Source organism: Carcharhinus amblyrhynchos, chromosome 13 (assembly GCF_965287045.1).
Source record: "Carcharhinus amblyrhynchos chromosome 13, sCarAmb.v2.hapA, whole genome shotgun sequence".
In the NCBI taxonomy this organism is placed as follows: domain Eukaryota; kingdom Metazoa; phylum Chordata; class Chondrichthyes; order Carcharhiniformes; family Carcharhinidae; genus Carcharhinus; species Carcharhinus amblyrhynchos.
The window spans coordinates 67,712,642-67,725,929 of record NC_137336.1 but is presented as its reverse complement, the minus strand read 5'-3'; the positions used below and the strand labels follow the sequence as shown (position 1 = coordinate 67,725,929).

The window sequence follows — 13,288 nt, the reverse complement described above, 5'->3', positions numbered from 1 at the left end:
GCTGCACGCCCAACCTTACTGGCACTTCTCCCTTTACCACTGCATTCGCCCATCCAGAATCGGCGTGAAACAGACATGCTCCACCAAAGTCCGATTGGGGCACTCCAGATAGTGAGGAGGTAAGTGCCAAGCGTACAACGGCTTTTTCTGCTAGAAATCGGTGGGCATGGGGAGGTATGGTGCACAGGAGTCTGTCAGCTGTCTGCTTGAGATTGGTGGGGAGGGAAAGTGGGGGTCTGCTGCCACTCTGTGAGTGATCAGTGAGGGGTCCACTGCCACTCTGCCTGAGATCAGAGAGGGGGAAAGGGGATGTCTGCTGCCACTATGCCTGAGATGAGGGAGGGGGGAGGGGCCCATGATCGGTCTGGGTGGCAGAGGGGGTGGGGGAATAAGGGGGTCAGTAATTTTGTGTTAGCAGGGCAATGCCTGTAGGAGCCAGGGGGAGGCATTGGCTGGCCCGGGAGCAATGTGGCAAGGGAGCCGCATTCTATTTTTTTCCGTGCGTGTGCAGTTAAAGGCGCTGATCAGAGCTGCCCACAGGCTTCTGCAGCACAATTTGGAATTGCTGATACTTTTTCAGGCAGCGTGCACATCGGGGCCCCTGAGAACGGGTCTAAATGTGGGATCTGAAACACACCCAGTTTCAAGTCCGCCCAGTACTTATAATCAAACAGGTAAAATAGGTCCCAGTGTGTGTGCTGATTTGTTTCCTGTGGTCAGCACAGTTTGTGATGCTATGTGTCCTCAGTTGGCGCATTTTATGTGAGGCTTTATGTCCCACAGCCAGCACTGTGTGTGAGACATATTGTATCCCACAGTTGGCACAGTGTGTGGCGCTTTGCATCCCCCATCAGCACAGTTTTTGATGGTGAGCCATGCAGTCAGTACAGTTTAAAATGGTGAGCCCTGCTGTCAGCACAGTTTCTAATGGTGAGACCTGCAGTCAGTACAGTTTCTGATGGTGTGTCCTGCAGTCAGCGCAGTTTATAATGGTGAGTCCTGCAGTCAGCGCAGTTTATAATGGTGAGTCCTGCAGCCTGTACAGTTTATGATGGTCAGCCCGCAGTCAGCACTGTTTCTGATGGTGAGTCCTGCAGTCAGCACATTTTATAATGGTGAGTCCTCCATTTAGTACAGTTTATAATTTGAATCCTGCAGTCTGCACAGTTTATAATGTGAGTCCTGTGGTCAGTGCAGTTTATTTTGGGAGTCCTGCAGTCAGCACAGTTTACAGTGGCGAGTCCTGCAGTCTGCACATTTTAAAATAGTGAGTCCTGCAGCCAGTACAGTTTCTAATGGTGAGACCTGCTGTCAGTGCAGCCTATAATGGTGAGACTTGAAGCGAGTACAGTTAGATGATGAGTCCTGCAGTGAGCACAATTTATAATGCTGAGTCCTGCAGACAGTACAGTTTATAACGGTGAGCCCTGCTGACAGCACAGTTTACAAAGGTGAGTCCTGCAGTAAGTACAGTTTCTGATGGTGAATTGTGTACTCAGCACAATTTATAATGCTGAATTCTTTAATCAGAACAGTTTACGATGATGAGCCCTGCAGTCAGTACAGATTCTGATTGTGAGTCCTGCAATCAGCACAATTTATAATGGAGAATCCTGCAATAAGCACAGTTCATAATGGTGAGTCCTGCAGTCAGCAGAGTTTACAATTGTGAGTCCTGCAATCAGTACAGTTTCTGGTGGTGAGTCCTGCAGTCATCACAGTTTAGAATGCTGAGACCTGAAACGAGTACAGTTTCGGAAGATGAGTCCTGCAGTCAGCGCAGTTTATAATGGTGAGTCCTGCAGTCAGTACAGTTTATAATGGTGAGTCCTGCAGTCAGTACAGCTTATAATTGTGCGCAGTTCTGGTCGCCTCACTATAGGAAAGATGTAGAAGCTATTGAAAGGGTGCAGAGGAGATTTACAAGGATGTTGCCTGGACTGGGAGGCATGCCTTATGAAGTTAGGTTGAGGGAGCTGGGACTCTTTTCCCTGGAGAGACGAAGGTTGAGAGGCGACCTGATAGAAGTTTACAAAATGTTGAGAGGAATAGATAGGGTGGACTCTCAGAGGCTATTTCCCCGGTTTGAAATGGTCGCTACGAGAGGACACAGATTTAAGGTGCGGGGAGGGAGGTTCAGAAGTGATGTTAGGGGTAAGTTTTTCACTCAGAGGGTGGTGAGTGAATGGAATCGGCTGCCGTCAGTGGTGGTGGAGGCGAACTCGCTGGGGTCTTTTAAAAGACTTCTGGATGAGTATATGGGGTTTAATGAGATTGAGGGTTATAGATAGGTCTGTAGGTTGGTAGGTGATGTGGTCGGCGCAACTTGTGGGCCGAAGGGCCTGTTTGTGCTGTAGTGTTCTATGTTCTATGTTCTATGTTCTATAATGGTGAGTCCTGCAGTCAGTACAGCTTATAATGGTGACTCCTGCTGTCAGTACATTTTCTGAGGGTAAACCCTGCACTCAGCACAGTCTGTAACGATGAGTACTACAATATGCACAGTTTCTGATGGTGTGACCTGCAATCAGCACAGTTTATAATGTTGAGTCCTGCAATCAATGCAGTTTATAATGGTGAGTCCTGCAGTGTGCACAATTTATAATGATGAAACCTGCAGTCAGTACAGTTTCTGATGGTGAGTCCTGCAGTCTGCACAGTTTACAATGGTGAGTGCTGCAGTCAGCACAGATTATAACGTTGAGTCCTGCAGTCAGTACAGTTTCTGATGGTGAGACTTGCAGTCATCACAACTTGTGAGACCTGTGGTGAGTACAGTTTCTGATGGTGAGTCCTGCAGTCAGCACAGTTTATAATGGTCAGCCTGCAGTCAGCACTGTTTCTGATGGTGAGTCCTGCAGTCAGCACTGTTTCTGATGGTAAGTCCTGCTGTTAGTACAGTTTACAATGGTGAGTCCTGCACACAGTACAGTTTGTAATGGTGAGTCTTGCAGTCAGCGCAGTTTACGATGGTAAGTCCTCCAGTCAGTACAGTTTGTAATGGTGAGCCCTGCTGTCAGCATAGTTTACAATAGTGAGTCCTGCAGTTAGTACAGTTTCTGATGGTGAATCCTGCACTCAACACAGTTTATAATGCTGAATCCTACAGTCAGTGCAGTTTATAATGGTGACTCCTGCAGTCAGCACTGTTTCTGATGGTGAGTCCTGCAGCCAGCACAGTTTCTAATGGTGAGTCTTGCAGTCAGTACAGTTTATAATGGTGAGTGCTGCAGTCAGCACAGTTTATTACAGTGGATCCTGCTGTCAGTACAGTTCATAATGGTGAGCCCTGCAGTCAGTGCAGCTTATAATGATGAGTTTTGCAGTCAATGCAGTTTCTGATGGTGAGTCCTACAGTCTACACAGTTTATAATGTGAGTCCTGCAGTCAATACAGTTTATAATGGTGAGTCCTGCAGTCAGCACAGTTTATAGTGTGAGTCCTGCAGTCAGCACAGTTTATGATGGTGAGTCCTATGTTCTGCACAGATTCTGATGGTGTGACCTGCAGTCAGCACAGTTTATAATGTTGAGTCCCGCAATCAGTGCAGTTTATAATGGTGAGTCCTACAGTCTGCACAGTTTTGGATGCAATGTCCAGCACACAATACAGTTTATGATAATGAGTCCTGCAGTCAGCTCAGTTTCTGCTGGTGAGTTCTGCAGTCAGCACAGTTATAATGGTGAGTCCTGCAGTCAGTACCGTTTATAATCTGAGTCCTGCAGTCAGCGTAGTTTATAATAGTAAGTCCTACATGCTGCATAATTCCTGATGGTATGACCTGCAGCCAGCACAGTTTCGATGGTGTATCCTGCACACAGTGCAGTTCATAATGTGAGTCCTGCAGTCAGCACAGTTTAGAATGGTGAGTCCTGCAATCAGTAGAGCTTATAATAGTGAGTCCTGCAGTCAGTGCAGTTTGTAATGGTGAGTCCCGCAGTCAGCACAGTTTATAAAGTTGAGTCCTGCAGTCAGTACAGTTTGTAATGGTGAGTCCCGCAGTCAGCACAGTTTATAATAGAACATAGAACATAGAACACTACAGCACAAACAGGCCCTTCGGCCCATGAGTTGCGCCGATCACATCAACACCTACCAATCTATAGACCTATCTATAACCCCCAATTCCATTAAACCCCATATACTCATCCAGAAGTCTTTTAAAAGACCCCAGCGAGTTCGCCTCCACCACCACTGACGGCAGCCGATTCCATTCACTCACGACCCTCTGAGTGAAAAACTTACCCCTAACATCACTTCTGTACTTTCCTCCCCGCACCTTAAATCTGTGTCCTCTCGTAGCGACCATTTCAACCCGGGGAAATAGCCTCTGAGAATCCACCCTATCTATTCCTCTCAACATTTTATAAACTTCTATCAGGTCGCCTCTCAACCTTCATCTCCCCAGGGAAAAGAGTCCCAGCTCCCTCAACCTAACTTCATAAGGCATGCCTCCCAGTCCAGGCAACATCCTTGTAAATCTCCTCTGTACCCTTTCAATAGCTTCTACGTCTTTCCTATGGTGAGGCGACCAGAACTGCGCACAGTACTCCAAATGAGGCCTGACAAGGGTCTTATAAAGTTGCAGCATTACCTCCCAACTCCTAAACTCAATCCCTCGATTAATGAAGGCCAGTACACCATACGCCTTCTTGACCACCTCCTCCACCTGCGAGGCCGATTTAAGAGTCCTGTGGACCCGGACCCCAAGATCCTTCTGCTCTTCAACACTACTAAGACTCCTGCCCTTGATAGTGTACTCGTTCATCCCGTTGGTTCTGCCAAAATGGAAGACTACACATTTATCCGCGTTGAAGTCCATCTGCCACTTCTCCGCCCAGTCCTGCATCCTATTTATGTTCTGCTGCAACTTTTGACATCCTTCCAGACCATCCACAACACCACCGACCTTCGTGTCATCAGCGAACTTACTTACCCATCCCTCCACTTCCTCATCCAGGTCATTTATGAAAATGACAAACAGCAAGGGTCCTAGAACAGATCCCTGGGGCACTCCACTGGTGACTGAATAATGGTGAGTCCTGCAGTCAGTACAGTTTGTAATGGTGAGTCCCGCAGTCAGCACAGTTTATAAAGGTGAGTCCTGCAGTCAGTACAGTTTGTAATGGTGAGTCCTGCAGTCAGCACAGTTTATAATGGTGAGTCCTGCAGTCAGTACAGTTTATGATGGTGAGTCCTGCAGAAAGCACAGTTTATGATGGTGAGGAAGAAAATGGGCAACAGCATGTTTGGTTGTGTTTTTCTGAATTATTTGCATCCACACAGCATGGTTAACTTGGAACTTCGCAGTGAATTGACCTGGAAAAGGAAGGACACTTACTTCTGGCTACCTCACATGTACAATGATTGAAAATGTAGAAGGCGCTTCACCTATGAAACTGCAAAGAATATTTTCTTTTTGTTATGAGAAAGCTTTCCCTCAGGTTGTCCCCATTTTGGTTTTTGAAAATCGGGTTACCTGAGCCAATGTCTATGTTACACTTTGCAGAATTTAATGAAATTCATTCTAACTTAGGCAGAAAAGATACATTTTCTTCAAAGCACACATTTTCATTTCGTGTTGACATGTTTCTTCAACTCCTGAATTATTTCTTCTGTCCCATATTTCACCCCATTATATGCTTCCATGCCGGATATATTGATGATTGAGCATAGTTTAGCTTCAGCTTTGGTGCCTGAAGAATTGTGAACACTGTGCTGTGGAACTCAGTTGATTGACACATTGTGTTTGCTAATTTCAGTATTTCAATGAGCTGAGAAGCAATTTGATAAGTAACCAGGAACCTGAACAGCAGCAAACACTGAACACATGCTTTGAGAAGTTAATGGAAGGCGTGGAACAGAACTTGCTAATCAAGAACAGAGACAGGTAAGCTGAGCCAATGAAATCATGTTAAAAACATGATTCTGTCACTTCATAATCAAAGTCAAAGTTTTATAGGGCAAATGTAGGTGTAAATCCATAAATACAATCCGTCACAATTGGCTTTTAACCAGTGCAATGTCATATTTTTAAAATTAATGCTCAGGATCCAGGCAACTGTTGTAGAGCTGGAGTCAGGTATAGAGCAGACCAGGTAAGGACAGAACATTAGCAGACCAGGTAGATTTGTACAACAATCCACCAGCTACATCCTCACTTTTACAGATATAGGGTGGGATTTTCCAGCCACATTCGCCCTGAAACCAGAAAATCTCGCCTGAGGTCAACAGATTATTCCATGTTTCACCCCTCACCTGCTATGATTCCTGTGGTGGACAGAATGGTAATATTTATTTCCCGATTTTTTTAAAACAAAATTCAATTTCACACACAGACAACTTAGTGGATAAGACAGGTACCTTGCTGATGAACTTTGATGCAGAGAAGTGTTAAATGACACATTTTGGTAGGAAAAACGAGGAGAGGCAATATGAAGGATACGATTCTAAAGGGGGTTCTGGGATGTAGGAACTGGTATTATATATGCATATATTATTAAAGCTGGCAGGGTCAGTTCAGAAAATGGTTAATAAGGAATCAGGACCCTTAGCTTCATAAAGTAGAGGCATAGAGAAAAATAGCAAGGCACATAGGATCCCTGCAATACAGAACAAGGCCATTTGGCCCATTGAGCCTGCACTGTCAAGCTCATTGAATCAGCTGAACTGTCAAAGATACTCATTTTGCTTTAATTGGATTATGTCTCCGATTATGAGGCACCTTCTCCAAGGCCTTTTGAAAAGCCAGATGAGTTATATCTGCCACATTATCATTGTCTACTCTCTCTATTACCTCCTCAAAAAATTCAATAAGGTTGGACAAGCAAGGTTTTCCTTTTTGAGATCTATGCTGACTGTTCATCATTATATTTCTCATTCTGTAAGAATTCCATTATTTTTCCGATTGTTTTGTTAAGATGACTGATCCAAAATTCTTTGACATGTTCTGTTCCACAGTACATTAGGTATCCACTAGTCCCCTGGTACTACACCTTTTTCTAACAAGTTTTTAGATATGAGTTATAATGCTTCTGATTTCTCGATTCTTTTAAAATATATTGATACAATCCAGTTGGATCAGACGCTTTATCCTCTTTGAATTTGTTTAGTTTATTCAATGTATCCCCATTATTATTTTAAATGCACTTATTTCATTGCTCATCTCACCAGTCAATATCATGTCTTCCTGTTTTACTTCCCTGGTAAAGACACAAGTGAAATAATTAGTTAATATTTCTGCCATTTTTCTATCCTTACCTGTGGTATTATTCTATCTATCACTTAATGGTCTCAATCCCATCAAAGCCTTCCTTTTTTATTGATATGCCTGTAAAATATTTTACTATTTTGTTTAATGTCCTTTGACAATTTAATTTTATAGTTCCTCTTTGCCTTCTTACTCATTTATTTTTACTTTTCTCCTAATCTTTTCATATTTTCTTTTATCCTGCACTTTCCTGCTGTCTATGTGTTTAATGTCTGCCTCTTTCCTAACCTTCAATTGTTCCCTTATGTCTTTATTCATCCATGGAGTTCCATTAATGTTTAGTTTGTTCTTTCCTTTCATATAATATATTTTATTTTTCATATCTTTGCAGCACAGATTATTTCTATGTAAATTCTAGTCTTCAGCCCTCCCTACTATTTCCCAAACCTGCCGTCCACAAACTGAAGTATAGCTTGCAATATTAGCCCATTTCTTGGTATACAGAGGAGAAAGTATGTGTGAATAAGAGAGGTGAGAGAGTATGCATGTATAAGAGAGGTGAGAGAGTATGCATGTATGAGAGAGGTGAGAGAGTATGCATCTATGAGAGAGGGGAGAGTGTGCATGTGTGTGAGAGAGGGGAGAGTGTGTGTATGAGAGAGGGGAGAGTGTGTGTATGAGAGAGGGGAGAGTGTCCGTATGTGAGCGGGGGGAAAACGTGCGATGTGGGGGGGATGATGTGTGTGTAAGAGAGGGAAGTGTGTATGTCTGAGAGAAAGGGATGAGTATGCCTGTGTGAGAGAGGGCAGTGTGCGCATGAGGGAAAGATAAAGGGGAGAGTGTGCATGTGCATGACAGATAGAGGGGAGTATGTGTGAAAGGGGAGAGTTTACGCGTGTGAGAGAGGGGAGAGCATCGTTGTCTGAGAAAGAAAGGAGGATGTGCGTATGTGAGAGTGGGGAGAGTGGGCACATGTCAGAGATGGGAGAATGTGCGTGTGTGAGGGGGGAGAGTGTACGCATGTGAGAAAGAGGAGAGTGTGCGTTTGTAATAGGGGAGAATGTGCATGCGTGAGAGAGGATGCATATGTGGGGGGTAAGAAAGTGTGTGTCAGAGAGAGGGCAGTGTGCATTTAATCAAAAGATAGAGGGGAGAGAGTGGGTGTATAAGAGAGGGTGTATGTGTGGGGGAAAAGCGTGTGTGTGTGTGAAAGGAAGAGAGGAGAATGTGCATGTGAGAGACAGAGGGAAATGTGCCTGTGCACTATGCCATGGCAATTCTGTGAACCTGAGATACCAACTCAGTCCATTTTAACAAATGAGCCTCATTGAATGTAGTAGATCCCACCTGAAATAGACATACACAGGAGCTCGCTGGATATTTGGTTTGAATATCAGAGGCCACCAATGTTGGTTGCTTGCTGGCAGTTCGTTGTTTAAACTGCTGATTAGGTGAGTTGTCAGGGGGGAAGTGGAAGCAGATTGGGACAAGCAGTGACGTGGTGGTGCAGTAGGGTCCCAAAGAGGCCCCCCTGTTTCACTTGAACTCACAAAATCAGGCTTCAAATCCACCTTATACTGAGCTGCTACTGAGCTGAGCTCTAGAGTAGGCACTCCGCTCAGCAGATCATTAAAATGGTTCTAAGTCGCTGTGTGCAAAGGGAGTCCCAATTTGTGTAAATTCTCAAGGGTCCAACCTGTGAGGTCTCAGCCAGCCAGAAAAACAGGCGATTTCAGCACTTACTCCATCCAATTTCCTCCAGGCAGGGTTGGGAATGAGAATTGAAATCCCTTCCTTTACTGTCTGTACTCACATGAAGAATTGATACTTGGGTGCGATATTCACAGACTGGTATCTCCAGCAAAAAAACAGATAGAAAAGGGTTTTAATAATACAGACTTTTTTTCGATTGTTTGATTTTTAAGTGGGATTCCCATTGAGCTTAAACATCAAGATCCTGTTTCATTGTTTCCCCAATTACAGGTTTACACAGAACATATCAGTGTTTAGACGTGATGTGACTGAGACCTTACGCATCAGCACAGCTGCCAGTAACCCTGTTGGCACTGTATATATGATGAGCTGATCCTGAATACGGTGCCAAAGGCGATCGAAGCAATCCACATTGCCCAGGACAGTGAGCATTATGCCAGTATGTTTTGTTGCTGCCTCAAAATAAAATGTCTTTTCCATCTTGATACACGAGACAATGGTGATCTTCCTGGGATTGGGATGAGGGATAGATAATTCAGGAAAGAAAAACTAGTGGGAATTTAGAATGACTTGATATCTGAACTTAATGCCTCACTCATTACCTGACTGAAACTGGTCTCTGTCAGTGCAAATGCTAGGTTCTAACGAAAACTAATGTTGGGTACACAAACTCCCCAGTTTACAGTGGAGCCAATTCACAATGCCTCAGATGGGATTACATTTTGCCTACAGTACAGCACACTTCTCAGGTGGGCTGAAGTTGAATTTCACGTATGTGTGTAAATTATATTGGTAGTCAGTGCCAGTTTGACAGCCAAAGATTGTTGTTCAAGTTACTTAGTTTTGTGTGACTAAATTTATCTTTCTGAATGTTCAAGACTCCTTTATTTTGAACAGAGGTGAATCCTCCTTCCCCCTGGTTTAATGGTAGCATATTTAACCAATGAGGAGTAGACAATTACCAATGCCGGTAGAATCTCACGGGTGGTAGTGTTTTATAGTCAAGGTTAAACATAGAACATTACAGTGCAGTACAGGCCCTCGATGTTGCGCCGACGAGTGGAACCAATCTAATGACCCTCTAACCGAAACTATCCCAATGTTTTCCATATGCCTATCCACTGACCATTTGAACACCCTTCAAGTTGGCGAGTCCACAACTGCTGCAGGCAGGGTATTCCACTCCCTTACTACCCTCTGAGTAAAGAACCTACCTCTGACATCCGTCCTATAATTATCACCCCTCAATTTAAAGCTATGTCCCTTCGTGTTAGCCATCACCATCTGAGGTAAAAGGCTCTCACTGTCCACCCTATCTAATCCTCTGATCATCTTGTATGCCTCAATTAGGTCACCTCTTAACCTTCTTCTCTAACGAAAACTGAGGTTCTATGGGTAACAGCTGCCATCTGGTACCTTGCAAAAATGGTTATAATGCCTGCCTAGATAGTGGGTCACTCTTACCTTGCTGTTACCTGACATTGAAACCCATCCACAGTGGTACATTCACATCAAAGCGTACACATGTACATGCTGACACCCACTGGCACATTTACATCCATTCATTCATCCATATATAGACACATCTATCCAACAAAATGTAAAATTTCCCACAAATGGACAATTTCAATCCAGCCAATTATTGCCTCATCAATCTACTGCTATTTACCACTTTTAAGTGGCACTGATTCAGCAACACTGTTCGCCAATGTTCAGTTTAGGTTTCACCACTACCATTCAGTTTCAGATCTCCTTAAAATCTTGGTTTAAAAATGGACAAAAGAACTGAATTTCAAAGATGACAAGAGTGTTACTGCCCTTGACATCAAGGCAGCATTTGACCAAGTGTAACATCAAGGAGTCTGAGCAAAACTGAAGTCGGGGGCATCGGGGAAACTCTTCACTGGCTGGAGTCATACCTGGCACAAAGGAAGATGATTGTATTTAGTCATTTGGTAGTACAGAAATTGAATATTGCTCAGAAAAGAAACATGTCAAAGCCTTGTGTCCTGCACTTATCAGCCCCTTACAATGATATTCCTGTGAAGTGTACCCTGATGAGTGCAAGATGAAAAGCTTAAATGTGGCTCCTTCTCCAGTTGTGATTGTTGGAGGCCAATCATCTCAGCCCCCGGAAATTATTGTACCAGTCTGTCAGGTCAGTATCTTGGGTCTAACTGTCCGAAGCTGCTTCATAGTCTGGGAAATCTGTGGTAACTAACTCATCTGACTCCCCAAAGCCATTCCATCGACTACAAGTCAGGAGTGTGATGGAATGCTCTCCATTTGCCCATGTGAGTGCAGCTCAAAAAAACACTTAAAACACTCAGCACAATCCATCACTTGATCAGCATACCATCAACCTACCATTTTAAATATTCATTCTCTCTACCAGTGGTGCACCATGGCTGTGGTGTATACAATCAACTTTCCAGTGGTTCTTCGACAGTAGCTTCCAAATCCACCATCCCTACCTCCTAGAAGAGCATAAATCCATTGGAGTATCACCACTTGCAATTTTTCTTCCAGTCTCTCACCAATCTGGTATTGCCATTCCTTCATTGTCACTAAGTAGACATTTTGGAATTACCTCCCTAATAACATTATGAATGACTGCAGTAGCTTCAGGCAATGGGTTACCTCTAATTTCTCAAGGTCAATTGGAGATAAACAATAAACGCGGAACTTGCCAGCAATGTCCACATCCCATGAATACATATGAAAAAAATCACCCATGCGTGTAATCTCACCCACACATGAGTACAAACCCATGCACACATCCACCCCCATTCATATATAACCCCTTCTTTGCATGCATATATAAATATCCATGCATGTGCACGTATAGCCACATGCAAGTATATATCACCACATGCAAGTATATATCCTCACATGCACACCACCATGCATGCATTCACATGCACAATTTATGCAATTATATATACCCACATTTTCATACACCCACACTCTCTTTCAGCACTCACACACTCACCCACACACCACATGTACCCACACACATTCTCAAAAACTTTCCAGAGGAATCTCTGCCACCACTGAAGTGAATTAGAGCTCATCCTTGTTGCTGCTCTTCCTAAGACTAAGGGATGATTTTCAGTTGGCAAGCAACCTACGTTTCTGAAATGAGTAGGAGGTTGTTTAAACATGTTAGAGAAGGCCATAATGCATTGTTGAATTGTATACAAATAGTATGTGTACAATAAGCCCATTTGTACAAAGTGTTGCATAGCCTAGAAACTTCCACTTGGGCCTCAAAAAAAATCTGAGATATAATGCTTAGGATTAGGATCCAATGATTAGGATCCAACTTGCCAAAGGTGATTGTCAATTAAGGTGCACAGAAAAGGTTGGGAAATAATTGGGAACCAAAGGTCCAGTGAGAATAAGGAATTTAAGGAAATTGATGAAAATAAAAAAAAAATTGGAGGTATTCAGTGGCATCAAATCTTGATGACCTGCATTCTTGGATGTTTTAACAAGAAGCTGCAGAGGGATCCAATGGTTCAGGTCTTCCAACTGTGATAATCACATCACCCAAACCCATTGCACCACACTCACTGACACATTCACTTTCTCTTACAGGACTGGAACCAGCAGGGAATAGCTGCATGTCCTCCCCCATGGAAGAGATGGTGCTTACGTCACAGGAGGACATGACTAGCAGCAGGACTGAACCACCAAAAATAATAGCATGCTCACACCTAATTCTCTTTCACACAGCCCATTTCCCGTTAATCCCACAAACTGCATTCATCATACCTCTACCTCTGTACCTTTTTCCCTTTCAGATGCCCTGAAACTGCAACCTGATCAGGCAGATAAGAGGAGCAGAGAAGTAATAACAACCACCCGATCAGATATTGACAGTGCAAGTATTTTTAAAGATAGCTTCGAGACATGGTCTGCATTTGCTGAGACATTATCACAAGTGACCTGCAACCAGGGCAGGTGCCAACCTCCTGTAAGACGAGGCTACACATGAATTCTGGAACGATGGATTCAATCGGGCTTACCGATGAAGACAGACTGGGTACACAATAAAATGCTTGTTGCACTGGCAGTGCTGCCAGAAAACTGTAAAGAAGCTATAAAGAAGCCTGTCCACAACTGACATCGGATTTTGCACAGAGTTTGGAGTCCATTCTTTCCACTGTGGAGGTGATGGCCTTCTTTATTGGCAGACTTGCAGGCTCATCTGTGATGCAGTACCTATAGGCTGATGTTTCAACTTTTATTGCACTATGAATTGAAGGTACCAACACCTTGGTATTACAGTGAAAATGCAGACTAAAGTCATGCAAACTGAGCTTACAAGCTATTTAAGTACTTCAACTATTCAAGCTATTT

General features: G+C 43.6%; 1 protein-coding gene across 1 annotated transcript in view; it reads left to right on the top strand.

The window, feature by feature from the left end:
* Positions 1 to 12,923, top strand: part of LOC145351309 (ran-binding protein 17-like) — a 925,757-nt gene extending 912,834 nt beyond the window's left edge. The window contains exons 27-29 of the mRNA XM_080200932.1: positions 5,763 to 5,890; positions 9,194 to 9,261; positions 12,730 to 12,923. Of these exons, the coding sequence (XP_080057058.1) occupies positions 5,763 to 5,890; positions 9,194 to 9,261; positions 12,730 to 12,923 (390 nt within the window). The remainder of the gene's footprint in view (positions 1 to 5,762; positions 5,891 to 9,193; positions 9,262 to 12,729) is intronic.
* The last annotated feature ends 365 nt before the right edge of the window (positions 12,924 to 13,288 follow it).